Source organism: Zingiber officinale, chromosome 6B, assembly GCF_018446385.1.
Source record: "Zingiber officinale cultivar Zhangliang chromosome 6B, Zo_v1.1, whole genome shotgun sequence".
In the NCBI taxonomy this organism is placed as follows: domain Eukaryota; kingdom Viridiplantae; phylum Streptophyta; class Magnoliopsida; order Zingiberales; family Zingiberaceae; genus Zingiber; species Zingiber officinale.
Window position 1 is genome coordinate 117,360,767 of NC_055996.1, and position 19,470 is coordinate 117,380,236.

Here is a 19,470-nt window from a genome sequence, read left to right on the forward strand (position 1 = left end):
TTAAGAGAAGAGCTAAATCTCTTTCCTTATTTGTAGATTAAAAGGTTGATTTTAATTTTGGTAAAAACTTTCCTATTAATCATGTTTATTATTTAAAAGAAAGTTTAAAAATTAAAAAAAATTCTCTTTTATAAGTTTCTACAAAAGATTAAGAAAAGATTTAATATCTTTCCTTATTTGTAGATTAAAAGAGATTTTAATTTTTAGAGATAACTTTCTTTTTATCCACATGTTAAAAGAAAGATTTTAATTTATAAAATTTTCTTTTTATTAACCAATCATGAAGGGAAAAATTATTGGAGAATTTTTTTATAAATTTCCGGAAGCAAATAAGGAAGTTTTAATTTGTGTTTAAAATTTTATTTGCTTGGAAATTTTATGGTGTGGCCGGCCATTGTAAATTGAAAAGAAAAATTATTTTTAATTAAATAAATTTTCTTTTTCAATGGCAAAAGAATTAAGGAAGTTTTTATTAAATTTTCCTTATTTGTCAAGACCAAGGATTATAAAGAGGGGGTAGAGAAGGCTTCATGGTGAACAACTCTATTCTATTTTCTCCCTCTTTTCTTCCTTGGTGTGGCCGGCCATCCTCTCCTCCTCTCTTCTCTTTGATGGCCGAACCTCATCCTTCTTATGGAGATTCATATGGTGGCCGGATCAAGTTTAGAGAAGAAGAAGAAGGAGAGAAAGAAAGTTTTGTTTCTAGCATCCCTTGGAGCATGGTGGTGGTGGCCGAACCTCTTCATCCTAGGAGAAGTTTTGATGGCCGAAACTTGTAAGGAAGAAGAAGGTGCTTGGTGGTTCTCATCTCGGAAGATCGTTGCCCACACAACGTCCGAGGTTAGAAGAGGAATACGGTAGAAGATCAAGAGGTCTTTCTAAAAGGTATAACTAGTATTTTTCCTTTCCGCATCATACTAGTTATTTTTGGAAATAATACCAAATACAAGATGCATGCGATTCTAGTATTTCGAATTTGTTTTCGAGGTTATGTTCTTTTGTTTTTTTCTTTTCCATGTGATTTGATTATTCTTTTCGGTTGACCTAAAGTTATTTAAGGAAATTAAATATTAACTTTCCTTAAAAGGCTTTGTCTAGTCGGTAGTGGTTGTTCCAATATCCAAGAAGGCCATGTGCCTCGCCACGTCAGTACTGGAAGCCAATTTTGGAAATTAATATTTAATGAAATTAATAACCTAGGTGATTTGGATCGAACGTGTTAAGTTCCGCAGGAGATCCGAGTCTAAACCTAAAAGAACAAATAGATTAAACTTTGGATCAAACGTGTTAAGTTCCGCAGGCGATCAAAGTTTAATTTAAAAAGAACACATGATAGCTAGGAAAAGGTTCAGACCTTTGTACAAAATTTTTGTGCAGTGGAACCATTAGGTTTTTCGAGTAGCAACCAACAGTCGGCATCGGCGAGGAGATGGGAGGGTTGAAGATGGCCCTTTCTTTTTGGTTCCTGTTGACGGTGATGCCCCCTCCCTTTGCTATAGTGCCCTCCTCCCCTTAAAACCCTAATAGTCCTTTTACCCCCTTGCCCCTCTTCTTCCTCTTAATTTCTTCTCTACCCCTCAACCTATATCCACATCACAAGCTTCCCTCTCAAGTCTAGTCGAAGGAGGCGTAAGTTCGACTAACTAGACCAAGCCCAAAATAGAATCTCTACCGAACATGGAATCAGGTCACTGGACTCGTCTTATCACGTCGAACGAGTAGCTGTGGTAATGCCGAACAAGTGACTCAAATAGTATCAAGCGACGCGAAATAATGCGAAGCACATGCCAAGCCAGCGATTGATCAGATGCTGAGGGGAACCAAGTGTTATCGGGAAGACGCTTGAGCGATATTGAACAGAGTGATCGGGCGATTATGTAAATGACAAGTAAAAAACAAGTGTTGGCCGGGCGATGAATGTGGGGCAAAGTTATGAGTGAGATACGAGCAGCGGGGGCATGCCATAGCAACAAACGAGACGCAGACGATGAGTGCAAGGTGAAACGACGAGTGAATCACGAGCTATGAATTAATGTCGACCAGGCTATGAGTGCCGAATAGAACGACATCCAACCCTAAATTTGATCGAACATCTGAATGGTACCCGGGCGATAGGGCGACGGTCGAACAGGTCGAAAGACGATGGGTGAGCAATGTTAAGCACGCGACCGAGAAAATGTCGTCCGAGTGACTGTAAATCACGACCATGCAATAGAGAGACTGATGGTCGAGTAAAGCCATGAGCGCGACCGAAAAAATGCTGACCGAGTGACACTAATTCGCGACTGGGTAATAGAGAGAATGATGAACTAGCAAAGCCGTGAGCGTGGCCGAGAAAAAGTGTCTACCGAGCGATAATAATTCGCGACCGGGCAATCGAGAGAATGATGAACTAGCAAAGTCGTGAGCGCAGCCAAGAAAAAGTATCTACCGAGCGATAGTAATTCGTGACCGGGCAATCGAGAGAATGATGAACTAGCAAAGTCGTGAGCGCAGCCAAGAAAAAGTGTCTACCGAGCGATAGTAATTCGTGACCGGGCAATCGAGAGAATGATGAACTGAACTAGCAAAGCCATGAGGGCAGCCGAGAAAAAGTGTCTACCGAGTGATAGTAATTCGTGACCAGGCAATCGAGAGAATGATGAACTAGCAAAGCCGTGAGCGCGATAGAGAAAAAGTATTTACCGAGCGATAGTAATTCGCAACAGAGCAATCGAGAGAATGATGAACTAGCAAAGCCGTGATTGCGGCCGAGAAAAATACTGACTGAGCGTCAATAAATCGCGACTGAGCAATAGAGAGAATGATGGGCGAGCAGAGCCATGAGCGTGATCATTAAAATTACTGACCAAGTGTCAATAAATTGCGATCGAGCAATAGAGAGAGAATGATGGGCGAGCAGAGCTGTGAGCGCGACTGAGAAAAATACTGACCGAGCGTCAATAAATTACGACTGAGCAATAGAGAGAATGATGGGCGAGCAGAGCCGTGAGCACAACCAAAAAAAATACTGATCGAGCGTCAATGAATCGTGACCTAGCAATAGAGAGAGAATGATGGGCGAGAAAAGCCGTGAGCGCGACCGAGAAAAATACTGACTGAGCGTTAATAAATCGTGACCGAGCAATAGAGAGAATGATGGGCGAGCAGAGCCATGAGCGCGATCGAGAGAAATACTGACCAAGCGATAGTAATTGCGATAAGGTGATAAAAAAATATCGACCTAACAATCGAAAAATGTTGACCCGACAATCCAAAAAATACTGACCTGGCAATCGAAAAATGTTGAGTGGGTCAAAAGACAATGGGCGAGCGGTATCAAACACACGACCGAGCAAATGTCGACCGAGCGCCATATGCGGGGCAAAGCGATGAGTGAGATGCGAGGGACAAGTTCTGGGTAAAGCGGTGATGAGACGCGAATGGTGGGTGCCGGGCAAAGCAGCAAGTAAGTCGCGAATGATGAGTGCCCGGCAGAGACAAGTGGAGCGAATGTGATGAGTGTCAGGCAAAGCGGTGATTGAGAAGCGAATGGTGGGTACCAGGCAGAGCGATGAGTGAGCAGTAAGTATGATGAGTGTCGAGCAGAGCGACAAGGGAGCGGTGAATGCCGACCGAGCAATAGCGGTGAGCGAAACATGAATGATGAGTACCGAGCAGAGCGACGGGTGAAGCAACTATGACGAATGTCGGGCAGAGCGACAAGTGGAGCTAGTATGATGAGTGTCGGGCAGAGTGGCAAGTGAGCAATGAGCTCCAACCGAGAGGTCGTTGGGCGTAAGAGCATGCTCACTTATAACTCGCACTGGGGCGAGAGTCTGGAATCCCGATCAGAAGGTCATTGGTCGTGAGAGCAAGCTCACTTATAACTCGTACCCTTCACCCTTCACCCTTCACCAGAAGGTCATTCGTAGCCCCATGGTGAAGGGTGCAGATCCTATAGTAGTAAGAGGATGCAAAGCCTCACGGTGAAGGGTTCCAAGCCCAGAACACACCTGATAAGGGAGTTGGGCCCCTGGTCCCTGATTGAAGAGTAAGGCCCCTAGCCTGTAATCAAAGAGCGAGGCCCCTAGATCCTGATCAGGAAGTCGTACTACGAGTCAATGATCGGGGACCTGCTTCCCTAGTGTATGAGCAAGGAGCTGTGTCCCTAGTGTATGAGTGGGGAGCTGTGTCCCTAGTATATGATCGGGGAGTTGGGCCCTTAGTGTCCGATCAAAAATCGTAGGCCCTAGTCTTTGATCAAGGAACTAGGATCTTACTTTCTTATCAGGGAGCTATAGCAGCTCTTATAACCGTAAAAAGGAAGCAAAGCATGTAACGTACCTGATCGGGGAGCCGTGACAACCGACTAAGGGTTTGTCTCGGTCCCTTGACTCCCGAATACCCGTGGAGTCAGGGAAAAAACATAATAAAAAAACTAACTTGTCGGCCAGCTGAAGCTCCAACTCAATCCCTCAACTCCCGAATACCCATGGAGTGAGGGTAGGAGATAATATGTTCGTCGGGATCCTCCAGGACTGTGATAATAGCAGAGAACCTCCCGACGTCGTATATCTTCACGTTCCAGAACAGGTGGAGAAGATTTCCACAGACGGCGCCAAATTGATTCTGTCCGGAATTTGAGTCAGATGGACCGCGGGGTGAGGTGGATGGAATATTGACCGAGTCGCGATGTCCCGGAGGGGGGGTATGCTGAGATGGCTTATATGCTGACTAAGTTTTCAGAAGTCCTCTGGTCAACGCTACCTACAGCCAGCGGCTGGGTTGCCCCAGTCCCTAGTACCCCGATTCTCGAGGCAGATCCAACGAATATATGAGTAACATGCTAATAATATAATAATGACATAAATGAGGGGCGAGTATGGAAAATGTACCCTGGCTCAGGAGGGCGCCCTCGGATGGAACGCTGCTCGAGTTGTCGTGACCCGGAAGTGTAGATGGATAAGCCGGATGAAGAGCTAGATCTGATGAAGCTGAGCCAGATGTGGTGGCACGAAACCATATGCGACCTAGGCCTGCAGGCCGGACTATGACATCGATACGCAGGCCGGGATAAGACATCAACATAAAGGCTAGATATGAAGCACACAGATCGAAATACAACCACAGCTTGTAGGCCGAGACACAATGATGACGACACATAGATCGAGATAGGCCGAGACATATTTCAGTGCACATCACTAAAATATAATTGTGATGTGCACTATGGTTGTAGCTCGGGATACGACACATAATTGGATCGGTGTGGGGGTCGGCATACAACAGCGACACAGAATTGAAACCGAGGCGGAGTCGGCACATGAACTGCCGACACGTGGATTGCCGACACACGATGAACGCCGGCCAGGGAGGCTTCGGCAACTGGAGGCTGTCGGCGAAGGGGTTGCAGTGCGTGGAGGCTGCCAACGAAGGGGGGAGGTGGGTTGTGGCCGGCGTCGCGAGGAGAAGGAGGAAGAGGAGGGGGTTGTTGTCGTGCTCGCGTGAGGAGGGCGGCGCCAAGTCCGTTCGGTGGCGACGTTGCAAGGAAGAAGAAAGCTCTTCTCTCCCCCTGCTATTAGCGGCTGCGGCGAGAGGAGAAGGAGAGGAGCGACACCGACTCTGTTCGGCGGCGGCATCGCGAGGAGGAGAGGGAAGAGAGAGGCAGTCGGTGCCGGCGCCAGCTTCGACGAGGAGCGGAGCATGAGGGAGAGGGGTCGGGCCAGTCTCCTGGCGGCGGCAGAGAAACACCCGAAGAAGGAAGAAACACCCCTCCCCTCCGGTTCGTCGTGGCGGCGGAGAGAAGAAGGAAGAGGACCCTTCCTCTAAGGAACCGGCGGCATAGTGTTGTTGGCGGCGAAGAGAAAGCCAACAGCCCAGGTGGGAGGCGGTGGCGTCCAGAGGAGAAGGAGAAAGAGGAGCGGCGGTGAGTCAGTCCAGTGATGGCGTCGTGAGTAGGAGAGGGAGAGGAGAAGAGGTGGCGGTCGGCGTCGACACCAGCGAGGAGATGGGAGGGAGGAAGAAGGCCCTTTCTTTTTGGTTCCTGTTGGCGACGACGAAGCAAAACCACAAAGCGCCTCCCTTTGCTATAGTGCCCTACTCCCCTTAAAACCCTAATAGTCCTTTTACCCGCTTGCCCCTCTTCTTCTTCTTCTTAATTTCTTCTCTACCCTTAACCTATATCCACATCAATAAGATATTTGATGGAGTTATGCGTAGTCGCCCGGAGTCCGCTCGGCAGTATCCTTACCCTATGTTTGGATGGGGTGAGATAAGGTTCATTAATGGAAGGGGATGGAAGGGGAAGGGAGGGAAAGGAAGGGAAAGTAATATATTTATCTTACCCTTGTTTGGAAGGGAGGGAAAGTTTATGTGAGAGGAAAAGGATGGAATGAAGGTTAAATATACAAATTTACAAAAATATCCTCTTAATTTTTTAATAAATCTGCATGTGAAAAAATAAATAAGGATATAATTGTAATAATTTCTCCTTACCCTTCCTTACACCCCAATTTGGGGTGTAAGGAATTTCACTTATTCCTGAGCATGCAAGGGGAAGCTTTACCCTTCTCTCCTCTTCCCCTTCATAGCTCACTCTCTCCCAAACAAAGGTAAAAATTTATTTTACCCATGTTTACCTTTCCCTCCCCTTTACTCACCTCCTCCCAAACAGAGGGTTAGGGTCTGTTGACTCTTCTCTTTCCTTACTTTCTGACCCTTGTCGATTATCCCTCTCTTACCGAACGCGCAGCCCGATCGGCGAGATCTTTTGCTGCTTAGCTCTCTTTGTTATCGGAGGACAATTTTATCCGACAAAGGTGAGGGCGGTGTTCTCGTCTCCTGAGCTAATACCATCCGCTCAGGAAAAATCGGTCCGCTCACCTATACCCAATCCTTTCAACCGACTTGACTGCTCGACTTTATCTTTTACGTCAATTAGTCTTTTTTTTTTTTTTTTTTGACCGTATCATTACCGGATCAGATATAAAGTAAATTTCTACCAGAAACAATCAAACTTTAAAACAGAGGAAAATGAAGGAAACAAATTAAAGCGAATTTCTCATGTTTCTTTCGTATCGAGTTAGCAATTCATTGATCCATTGGTTATAGTTGACAAAAAGCTTTCAGAAATTAAAAGGATTAGAAATGAACGATCGATCAATTCAATCATTCATTCGAATTAGAAAGTGATTAATGGGAAAAGCTTTCAGCTGGTGAACGTAATCCATGTCTTCCAGTCTTAAGTCTTTCAGAACATCAAGAGATGCCGTGGCGGCGGTCGGGGGGAGTGACGGCGGCTTGGCGTCCGCCAGAAGACCGGGCAGAGGGAGTGCGACCACAGCCACTTATCGATGCACTCGGCGTGGCACGCGTGCCGGCACTCAGGCAGCTGCCTCTCAATATCCCCTCTGCCACGGGGCCGAGGCAGACTGCGCATGCGTGACCGGCACCAGCGACGCTTTCTTTGTTCCCATCGTCGCGGCACACGTCGTCGTCCTCTGCGGCTTCCCCGCGGCGCCGGTTCCGGCCGCACAAGAAAATTAAAGCGTAGAGAAGGCAGAGGAGCAGTAGAGAAGGCAGAGGAGCATGCAGAAGGGGACGATGAAAGCGCCGCTGTTACTCACCAGGAACGAGGGCATGAAGATGACGATCAAGAAGAAGAAGAAGGAATTGATTTGGTGATGGTCGAAAATCGAAATGAATCCATCGATTTGTTTCACTTTATACGCCAATTCAAGAATACCTGTCTCGTTACTGATCATGATTATTGGCCTGTCGATTCTCCACATTGTTTGGCTCGAATCTAGTTGCTTTCCATTGCAAAGTTATCGCAGTGCAGAGGTACAAGACAAATGAATGATTACATAAGCAAGAAACTGTCTAAGCAAAGAAGACAAAGACTCAAGATAGTGACCAAATAATTGAGGATAAAGATGTTCTTACGATCTTATCATAATTATCTCTGACGACGAAATACATTTTCTACAATTGGTAATTCATTTTAGTTTTCGTGATGCATGTCTGCACAAGAAGAGAATTGCTAGATACATTTATATTTGTTTATTGTAACACAATTGATCCGGTGGTAAGGGTCGGAGGTCCAGAGGAAGGGGTCAATGACACGGAAGAGTCAAAAGTCCGGCTGAGCAGAAAAGAAGTCTCCTGGCCGACCGGCCTGAGTAAACCCCCGACCGGCACGAAGACAGCTCGACCTCGGGTTGAGCTTTCGACGCTCACAAGCTCCTTTATGAAGGAACCGCTATGCCGAGTAGCTATGCTGCTCGGCCGAATTGCAGAACCACTAGTCGATGCCCCATCCGAGCATGTGACCGAGCGGCTGTCTCACCCGGTCCGAGATGCGTGTATACCTGGGCGCCCTGGAGGCCGAGCGATCAGCCCGACCGACCCAACTAGAGACAAAGGACTTAGAAGAGGATAAAAGTGGCAGCTAGTGATATCATTCTCGAGACGTCTGCCGTCGAAAAGTAGCATGGTCGACGACCGGGCCGTACCAAGGATCATATGGAGGAAGTTTCCGCTGCTGTGACAGAGATATGCTCGGACAATTGCGATATAGCGTCAGACATGCTTTTCTGACACAGTCATTCCAAAGTATGCTTTGAGGAACGTGCATGCCTTGGGAAGCGTGCACACGCCTCTCCGGGGTTCTATATAAAGACCCTCGGACTTCGACGGAGGTATGATTTTCTTCTCATCTACTGTAGCCACAGTCCTTATTCTACCGTTGTTTCTTCTTGCCATCGCCTGACTTGAGCGTCGGAGGGTCGTCGTCGGGAACCCCTTCCCGGCCCAACTTGGTTGCAGGTTCGTCGGAGGTTTACGTCGCTGTGAAGATCGCCTGAGAACAGTAGAGAGCGCCACGTCCCCAGTTTCTATCGATTCAGTACACGGACAAGATCAATAATCTTGAATATGAGAGATCATGACTAGTGAATAGAGTGACAAGGGAATTCAAGTCAATTAATTTAGATGAGGAGGAGAGCTTAATTTGTATTTAAGGGAGGCATTTTAATGTCACTAGTGTGGTGGTAGTAGCCTTTGAATTTAACATACTCTTTTCTTTTACGGGCCAAACATACAGGAATCTTTTAGAAACAATTATCAGGCCACTATTCATAAATTTATTTTTACTTTTATATTCTAACATGCTTAATTTGATCAAAAAGATTTAAAAATGGCCAAATATCAATGGAACAATTTATATAGTACGTTTAGTTGAAATTTATTATATGATTATTTTCTAATTAAAATTTCATATAAATTTAAAGTTCAAGAATGGTTATATAGTCATTTTAACTTGAATTTCAAATATAAACATATAAAAAATAGTTTTAAATCTAAATTTTCTATATAGTTAGTTTAATGTGAAAATATGTTAGAAATTCTAAAATCAATCTTTTTTAAGTAAGTCCCAAAGTTTTTTTTTGGGTCAAGGTTTGAGTGATGGATGGATGGATGGATGGATGGATTTAGATGGTAGATATCCATGACAAGGAATAAGCTTTGAGAATGCCCCTGATTCCTGCTCCCCTCTCTTCTGTCACTTGTCAGCCTTCTTCTTCCTCTCATTTTATTTTATTTATTTATTCTAAAAGGACATCAATTAAAAAAATCAATATTCATTATTTAGGTACAGAGAGGCAGTGAAGAACAGAACAGAGCAGATGCATGAAAAATTGTCAAAGCTCAAAAACACTGCCTCACTCTCTTAAAGTCAAGGAAATAAATAAAATAATACAACAAACAAACAAACAAAAAAAAACAATAATGCTCTACAGCTCGATTAGTACTTCATGCTGCTTTATTTTTGTTTTACCTTGAATTTAAGACTGTAGTTATTTCTTAAACTAAGTCTTTTATTTTATTTTTCTAAATTTTAGTATTGATATGCATAAACTTAATTAAATTTGAAAATATATATTATCCTGCATTTGAGTGTTGGAAGGCAAGGTAAGGACGAGTTGTGGGAAATTGAAATGTGAAAGGTGTTTTTTGAGAAAATAACGTCGAATAATAGTACTGTTGATGGTAGGCGGAGAGGACAAGGATTTGACTTTTGCGACTGGCGAATGCGAATATGGAGATCGAATCGAGACGATTGCCGGGATCGGTTGGAGCTGGCGCCTCGCCGGCGATCGAATCCCATGGGGTTCCGTTCTATAAATGACTAGCTGGAGAAATGGTTCGCGCTTCTTCCGATCTGCCTCCCAAAACCGCCCCTTCCGCCTCCTCAAAGGCACGATAGAAAAAAGGAGAGGGAGGGAGGGAGAGGGGGCCGAATGCTTTTGCATTTACCGAGAAAGGAGCTGCGCGCTTTGATCGCAGATTCTCGGTGGAGTTCGAGGAAATGGGACCGCGCCCCCTTTTGTTTTTGAGCTGCAGTTGTGGTGGATGACCGAACGTCGCCAAGGTGATTCCTTTTTCGCCCCTTCGTGTCCTTTGATGCGTTTAGGGGTACAAAAGAGGGATGTTGGCGCCTTGGCCGGGGGAATTTGAGGACGTAGGGTGAAAGGCCGGAGCTTGGCGTTTCTCGTCTGGCTTTTTTTGAAGGTTTTGGGCGTTTAGTGGCTTTTTTTTATTATTATCACTTTGAAGGCCTGTGAAGGTCCTTCCCCCAGCACTGTTCCACCTCGCTGCTATCCGTACTTTAACTCCTATTTCTTCTTCTCTTCTCCATTTCTCTTTCTTCCCCACCCAAAGCTAGCGATGTGTCTCCACTCCCCTCTTTTTCTTCTCCATAACTGCTGAGAACTCTCCTCTTTTTCTCTCCCGCACATGGCTAAAGTGCGATAGAATAAAGCAAGGGCGAAGAACGGCCGGAATGCTTTCTCGTTTACCGAGAAAAGAGCTACTTTGATCTCAGATTCTGTACTAGAAAAAAAATGCAATCCTTCTCTTCTTGAGTTGCATTTGTTCTTGATGAATACATTGTGATTCCTTTCTCCTCATCGTCTCGTTCGGTGGTATAAAAGAGTATCTTGGTTGGGTGATTTTGCGAGGGTGGAAAAAAGGTCTGGCCTTGGCGTTTCCCATACTGTTTTTGTTCGGTTTTCTTTGTGAACAGATGGCGGAAGAGGGTTTTGGTGCGAAGGTTCGAGTTGTGCGGTGCCCTAGATGTGAGAAGCTTCTCCCGGAGCTCGCTAATTTCTCGTTCTACCGCTGCGGTAGCTGTGGAACCACTCTACAAGGTGAACCCCCAACCTTTTCTTCTTATTTCTTCGTTCAGCAATTTGTACCCGAATAGGCGAATACTAGCAGAGTCCAACATTTTTGGCTTGATTTGCGGGATCAAACTTAGCGTTTCTGTTGACAATACCTTGTTCTGGTTTCTTCTTGTTACAATGTGGTATTGACATTTAGGTAGGCTGACATTCATTTTATGGTTATGAATGACGCAGCCAAGACGCCTAGTGCAGGCTCTGGTGGTTCTTCTGAGAACACCAAGGGCGAGAGAGCCAAATATCTTGAGGTCTTGGACCATGTTACAATGAAAAAGGAGTTTGGTTCAGAGACAAACTTGGAGACTGATCACGAGGGGAATCTAACAGAGAGCAAGTTAACGGAGTCATCTCCACAGATAGCTTCCTGTTCCCATATAAAATCTGTATCTGCAAACGAGGATGACGTTATAGAAAGGGATACGATGAGCTCAGAGTTGGATGGTCTTGAAAAAAAAGGGGGAACAAATATCACAGTCACCACAAATGATAAGAATCTAAATGTAGCTGAAATGAGTAAAACAGACGAAGAAAAGGGGATAGATGGGTCAGCTGAATCTGTGCAAATAAGAGTTGAAAAGTTGGATGAGTTGGATCGAACACCCAGGGTTCCCATGGCAAGTGCTCAGTCTCTGCATCGCTGCGACGTAGGTCCTTCTACTTATCATTCCAATGCTAGGCATCTTTATGGTGAAAATAAGGCAGAAACCCAGCAGAATATGGATGGTGCTAGAAGAGTTGACTACCTTGAGCAAGATCGAGTAAAGCTTTTGAGAATGCTTGATGAACTTAGAGATCAAGTACAGCGAACTTGTGAGGCATCAGACAGGCAGAAGACAAGTGTTACCTTGGATAAAAAGACCAGTTCGCCAAGTTCCTATGCCTATGATGACCATGCAAATTGGTTTCCTGAAAACTCATCCTCGTTGAACCTGAATCCATCTCAATGTTTGTCTGCCACACATGACCATAATGCTGGTGGGTTGAATTTTTGTTCTAATATGCCTGCTCAAAGTCATTTACCTGGTTATGGGGATCCTTTTGCTCATAGGAGAGTCCCTCTTCACCTCGGTGATTATGCACAACGACAGCTTGACACTTTTGGATATGGGCAGCTTGATCCTGATCATGTCATGCCTTATCATCATGATGGTTTCTATCATCAGCCGGCTTGCTCATGTTTGCATTGCTATCAGAGGCCATTCTCAGTTCCTACTAGGGCGCCAACTGCTATATATGACCATCATAGGTATCCCTATCCTGCGACTAATCATGATTTTTATACATTTGATGGTCCATCGAGTTTTGGTAGCAGAAGTTACAATTTGAAGCCGGGAAATGCTCCTTTACCCAGGTTAGAGCCTAGACCATATCATAGAACCATGTTTAGCAAGAATGCTGCACGTTCTTGTCGATCCATTGATGGTGCTGCTCCATTTACTATATGTTCCAATTGTTTTGAACTCCTGCAACTACCAGAAAAATCATTTCTGCTGAAGAAAAATAAGTTCAGCTTGCGTTGTGGTTCTTGCTTTAAGTTAATTTCTATCAAGTATGAAGGAAGTAGATTTGTAATCTCTTCAGCAACGGCATCCTCATGTTCAGAGAACCAAAATTCTTCCAATAATAGCCCAGTCAATTATGTTCAGTCTAGTGATGAGAAGCTAGTTCTGCCTTACGCCTTCTCAATTAATGATTCAGAGTTGATAGAAAAGGGGCATGGTCTACGCTCGAGTGAGTCAGATAAAACACATGTTTTGTCTTTATCTTCCACTACATCTGGCTTTGTTGAGAGCCCAGAGAGTGTGATTTCACCAAAGGATGTTCCCACCTCATCTGGCGCCCCCTTTGAAAAGCAGATGATTTCACGAGTTCCGAGCTTACCACTTCGTGAACATTTTGGATACTCACATTCTGATCAATCAACTGATGGATCTGGAAATGGTGGGAGCAGGAGTGTACGCTCAGCACAAGGGAGAAATATGTGCTCAAGTGGAAACTTGAGGCAGAATTCTGCGAAAGACGTGCAAGTGGCTGCTGAGGTGGATTTGTCAGATGATGAGAATGTGCCAGCAAATCTGTCTCAAGATTCATGGGACAGGATAGGCAAAGATGAAGTTCAACTTAGGGTCATTAAGAGTAGTGATTCTTTTTTTGCTGGTCTGATAAAGAAGAGCTTCCGACCATTTAATCAATCACTTGGGCATAGTGGATGTAAAGTTTCAGTCAATGGCCATCCTATCGCTGATAATTTAATAAAGAAGGCTGAAAAACTAGCAGGTCCAATCTCTCCTGGTAATTATTGGTGAGTTTTCTTTTTCCTCCAAGCTGAATTGCATTTCTAAAATACCTTGGATATTTTGTTTGCCACGACCAAAGAAAATTTTCCTTATTAAACTGTGGAAGGCAACAAATAATCTTGAACTCCATAAATTTGTAACAAGAACATGAGTTCATTTAACTCTGTTTGTTAATCCTTTGATTGATAACTCTTCATATTCTTGATCCTTTATATGATGTGCCATATCCTGTCTAGTTTAGGGTATTATGTTCCTTTCTTATTCTGCTACTCAATTTCTCCAAGTTAGGGAACATATATAGCCTTGGACAGTATAGGTGCTATGTTACAAAATTGTTCTTTTAATGTTGGCTATCAATCCCTTGTTTCTAGTTAATTTTTCCATATTGATTGGATGTGCTTTATCCTTGAAACCTAAACTTGTTTCCTGACAGAAAGCTCTCTGTTGTTGGATAATTGTTGATAATTTTAGAATGTTGTTCTTACAAATAGCTTCATAATTCAGGTATGACTACCGCGCTGGATTTTGGGGTGCAATGGGACATCCAGGCCTTGGGATAATTCCAGTAAGTGTAAATTTATGATACCCATATATACAGGTGCTCCAATTCACATAAAGTTAAACACAATCCATTCTTATGGCAGCCATTTATTGAAGAATTCAATTATCCAATGCCCAAGAATTGTGCCGGGGGAGATACTGGTGTCATTGTGAATGGTAGAGAGCTTCACCAGAAGGATATGGAGTTACTTGTTGGTCGAGGGCTTCCATCAGGCAGAGGTTGTTCTTATATAATTGATATCTCCGGTAAAGTTTGGGATGAGCTATCTGGTGAAGAGCTAGACTGTCTTGGTAAACTCGCACCAACGTAAGCTTCCATAACTTTTTTCTGATTTTCAAAGTTCTGGTTCTCTTACTTTAGATGTTCTTTTATGGTCATACTGTAAACATAGAAAAAATAGTTGGTGGTTCATTTCATACAGATCTTTTCTGGCTTAAAATGTATTTATACTAGTATTAGTTAACCTTCTTCAACTATAAGGAAACTAGGATAGGCACCGATAAGAGTTGTCACTCTTATTCTTTTTCACTAAGTTTCAAGAAGAATTGAGCACATTTCATGTAGTAGCTTGGAAAGAGGATTTTACCTTTTAACTTTCTCAAATAGAGTTATTTGCAAATATACTTAGAATATCAAGTTGCTTAAGCATGTTAAAAATTGATAGCAATCACCTTTCTAGCAAGAGGATTATATATTTTCTTTACTTGTCTTAATGTGCACGATACAATTATTGAATAAATTAATAACCGTAGCATGCATTGTTAGCTTTGTGCATCTATACACCTATGATATTGACATTCTATCGCAGTCAGTTTATTCACCTAATGAACAAATTGTTTCTTCTATAAGATTATGTAACGTGATTGTTCCAACAGAGTCGAGAAAGTAAAACATGGATTTGGCATGTCTGTTCCCAAAGTAATTACTTCTTCAGCGACGACCTAATCAATCGATAGCAACGACAACACTCATCTCAGGAACATAGTCAAAGTGCTGTCAATGTGGTACCATGTGCCGACCAACTATGGTGATGTCGTGCTACAATTATGCTGCGAATGCTCTCTTCTCCCTACTGGATTTTGTCCGTTAAGCTTCAGTTGTGATATGTATTGTTAGGATTGAATCATAATACAAATGCGTGTGAACTATGCTTCTAGAACTCAAATATAATGGTAGTTGCATGGATCTCTTGTTAATCACTTAGTGAGAATATGCAAACTCATTTAGATTTCTAGTAATTTTGGTATTGGCACATGGCGACAAAGGTGAGTAAATTAAGTTTTTCAGTAGGTTGTCAGAAACTTGTGACGAAGGTGTGGAACCAAACTGAACTACTTTTGGGTAGTCGAAGTAAATGAGGTTTTGATGAGTTTGGAATCATGTAAAGGTTGGCCATCATTTATTACAGAGCTGGGCGTGTCAGTCTTGTTTGGTGGTGCTTGAGTTCTTGTGATGTGAAATGGGAGCATTTGGCTGGAAACCATGTTCTTGTTTCTGATTCATACACTGTTTGTGTCTCTGTATACTCCACAGAGATGCATTAACTGCATGTTCTTTTTCGTGTTTATAGCAAATTTACCTGTGGGCAGAGTCCTCCTTGGAATGGAGCGGATCGATCAACACTGACTCAACTGAGTGGAATGGAATCTGGGAAGTTGAGTCTCTGGAGTTGGGAGAATTCGATCGGCTAAATGTATCTAGATTGGATGAGCGGAGCCATGTGTTCGGGGAGCTAAGGCCCTAGAGTCGGGATAAACTGATTGTTTGATCGTCTTTTATCTAAAATGCTCCAATTAGATAACTCGATCGGATTGGCCCAATTGGACCCTAACCCCATCTCATCAAGATGATTGATCCTTCAGTTCTACACAGAGGCTTCTGATATTTCTCGTGTCACTCTGCTTGCACAGTCCATTGATTTAGCCGATGTATTGTACTAGATTTCCCTTAGTTTTTAGTTTCACATTAAAAGTCTCTTGGCTTTATTATTAATTTAAATTATGGTACATGAATTGATATTGTAAATATATGTATGAGAGAAGATTTTCTCACGCGTGGGTGTGCAGAAGTGGGTGCAAATTTAGGGCCTGAATTGTACTAAACAAAGGTTGACTCATATACAAGCACGATCTGCGCATGTCGAATGCCAGACCGATCAAGGTAAGATTTGCCCAAGTGAATAAACTAATATTTTGCCACCTGAATATCTTTTTGCTACCTGCTCAAGAGTGTAACGGAAGCATTAATATGAAATTAATGGTGATTTTGTAACGTCTCGATATTAATGGTGACATTAAACTCATTAATAGTGACTTCGTAACATCTCGACATTAATGACGATATTAAACCTATTAATAATGATTTCGTAACGTCTTGACATTAATAAAGACATTAAATTCATTAATGACGATAATAAACCCAACATTAAATTATCATAATTTGGTCATTCATTGCAGGCAAGGTAAGATCTCCTATATAAAGAGGTTGGATCTTGAGCAAATGAGAGAGTAGCAGAAGATAATAGAAAGAGAGAATGAGAGGAAGAGCAGGAAGCGAACCTCTGTCCACCATATTCTCCTACAAAAACTCTCTCAGTCGTACATCCGTTCGGTTGAACTACTCGTGATAGCACTCTGGTGCATTCTCAATTCGCCATGAATAACCAGTGCTTTGTTGTGTGCGTGGTTTTGCTATTGTATCTTAGGAAACAGACGACCTGAAAGAATCTCGAATCACAACCGGAGGTGGGGCCAATCTGTTTCAAAGAAACTGCGTTGAGCGCAAGCCTCAGCATCTTACTCGGTGAATTCCCTGCCCGACTCGGTGAGCAACTCTCGATTCTGCTATGCACCGCATCGATGCCGTAAGCTTGGCAGAATTAGCTCCGTTGGCAGGTAGAGAGTATCCGCTCAGGTCATCTCTACAAATAAGTTAGAATTGATTTTATATAATTTTAATTTAATATTTTTTCCCAATATCTCCGGCAATAGATTGTCCAACAATTTTGAAACATACTTCATTCTATTATGATGGCCACAGAACAAAGTGTTGCGGTACAACAGACTCAACACATGAAGACTCCCCTCTACCCTAATTGGAACTGTGTTAATCAACCACGGAGAAAGGCCAGAGAAGTTCACTGGATTGAACTTCAAGAGGTGGCAGCAAAAGATGCTCTTCTATTTGACCACGCTCAATCTTACTTGGTTCTTAACTGAGGAGCCTCCTAAGTGTGCTGAGGATACTGATGCGCAAACCATCAGTACAGTGGAAGCATGAACTCACTCTGAGTTATTTTGTCGAAATTACACCCTCAACTGTCTTGTCGACTTGTTGTACGCTGTATATAGCATGAAGAGAATGACTAAGGAGTTGTGGAAGTCTTTGGACAAGAAATACAAGATAGGGGATGCAAGGGCTAAGAAGTTCATAATGGGCCGATTTCTGGACTATAAGATGGTTGGCTCTAAGATGGTGATCAACCAAGTCCAGAAGCTTCAGATGATCTTATATGTGATCCACTCAAAAGGAATAATTGTGAGTAAAACCTTCCAGGTGACTACTATCATTGAGAAGATGCCTTCCGATTGGATGAACTTCAAGAATTACCTGAAACACAAGTAGAATGAGAAGTTGAACGCTTTTATATTAAGCTCTAGACTATCAGAGTTCATGTGGGGGAGAAGTTATGTTAACAACTAATTATCTTTTAAATAATGTGTCCTGAAAGAAAATAAATAAAAGCTATTATGATTTGGAAGACAACCATTCTATAAATATTTACTAATGTGGGGGTGTCGTGCCAAAGTTTTGCTGTCTAACCTGAAAACGATTAAGTTAGGAACAAACACTATTGATTGCATATTTATTGGATATGCAAATAATAGCAGTGCGTATTAGTTTTTTGTATACGAGTCATAAATACCAGATGATCCTGTCCAAAAATCATGGAGATGGCAAGCTGGGGATGTGGCTGCCACATTGACTGGATGTAGACTCTGTTCCGCTCTGCAACACAAGAAACATTAGTGTTGAGCCAAAGAAGGGGTCATCGACGTTGGCCCTCCAACACTCAAGTCAGTCACCGAAAAGAGGAAAAAGATGGAGCAACAGTAGACACAGTCATGAATAGTGAATAACGCGTACCTCCGCCAGTGTATGAACCCCCTTTATATATTGCCCTGGTGTGCGAAGTATGCACTTCTCTCAAGACGTGGGTACGTGTTGGAACCCCAAGGTTGTTTTGGTATGATCAACAAGTTAAGTTAGGTTCTGTGTGTTTCTAACTTTGTGTCTAAGTGTGCAGGAGCTTAAGAGCACAGGTACTCGAGCGGAAGACGCAACTAGCAAGAAGGACGGCACGCGGTGCGTCTGAGGGACAAGGTGCTGCGGAAGAGTACACTGACGGACGAGAAGGAAGCGTGCGGTGGTTCCGAGGGACGAAAGCCGAAGCGGAAGATTGCTCGGGGTGCAAGAGACCCAGCTAGCGAGAATGTCGGCACGGGGTGCGACTGCGGATGAGTACGCTGGTAGACGAGAAGGAAACACGCGGCGATTCCGAGGGACGAGAAGTCGGAGGGAAGCCTGCTCGAGAAGATCGGAAGTTGGGTTCGGGTGAGCCATTTTCCGGATAGCAGAGATCACCCAAGCAAGCGGATCCGGAGTTGAAGATCCGGACCGAGGCGAACTGAACCAGAGCAGTGGTCCCCGGATGAAAAAGTCAACATCTATTGACTTTAGGCACCGGGGCGCCCGGGACCATTCCGAGCACCCGGAGCAGCCCGGGGCGCCCGGAATCCTTCCAGGCGCCCAGACATAGTTTTTTGACCAGATCGCGTCAAACGCGATCTGAACGTTAGGGGATAAAGTTTTATCCCCCCAGGGCGCCCGAAACTCCTTCCAAGCGCCCCGACCAAGGCTATAAATATAGCCTTGGTCCAGAAGCTTTTTAACGAACTCATTACTTGTAATTCCAACTCTTGTGCACTTCTAGTTGTAGTTGAGCTTATGTTTTTTGTGCTTCAACGCTGTAAGAGGCTTCTCCACCTGAAGGAGTTTTAGTGCTTAATCTTCCTTGGATTAACAACTACATCGGTTGTAACAAAGTAAATATCTTGTGCCTCGTCTTTTAATGTTTTATTTATTTGCTCTATTTATTATGCAAGTGTTAGCTTGAAGAGTTCGAGAATGGTTGTCTTTATTTTTATTTTTGCAGGATATCTAACCCCCTTCTAAGGCGGCCGCAACGGTCCTACAAGTGGTATCAGAGCCGAGTACGCCTCAGAAGGACTAACCACCGTCCGAAGCAACAAAACGATGGCGGGAGCTAGCGACTACCCACCAGCATTCGAGGGGGAGTTCTCCTTATGGAAGCAACAAATGGAGATAT

At 43.6% G+C, this 19,470-nt stretch overlaps 1 protein-coding gene across 2 annotated transcripts; it reads left to right on the top strand.

Annotated features, from left to right (window-relative positions):
- Nucleotides 1-10,052: 10,052 nt before the first annotated feature.
- LOC121989160 lies at nt 10,053-15,277 on the top strand. Of its 2 annotated transcripts, XM_042543031.1 has the most exons (6): nt 10,053-10,411; nt 11,066-11,189; nt 11,400-13,524; nt 14,024-14,084; nt 14,164-14,387; nt 14,957-15,277. In XM_042543031.1, the coding sequence occupies exons 2-6, from the start codon at nt 11,066-11,068 to the stop codon at nt 15,024-15,026; spliced, it is 2,604 nt and encodes an 867-aa protein (XP_042398965.1). In that variant the 5' UTR covers nt 10,053-10,411; the 3' UTR covers nt 15,027-15,277. The 2 variants fall into 2 exon arrangements, with proteins under 2 accessions (XP_042398965.1, XP_042398964.1); XM_042543030.1 differs by lacking the exon at nt 10,053-10,411 and having other exon boundaries at nt 10,424-11,189.
- The last annotated feature ends 4,193 nt before the right edge of the window (nt 15,278-19,470 follow it).

Bases quoted from the DNA above. Each gene is read 5' to 3' on its own strand.
- LOC121989160 (XM_042543031.1), top strand. From the start codon at position 11,066: ATGGCGGAAGAGGGTTTTGGTGCGAAGGTTCGAGTTGTGCGGTGCCCT. The intron at 11,190-11,399 runs GTGAACCCCCAA...TGAATGACGCAG, and splicing joins CTGTGGAACCACTCTACAAG to CCAAGACGCCTAGTGCAGGC. The intron at 14,388-14,956 runs GTAAGCTTCCAT...TTGTTCCAACAG, and splicing joins CTTGGTAAACTCGCACCAAC to AGTCGAGAAAGTAAAACATG.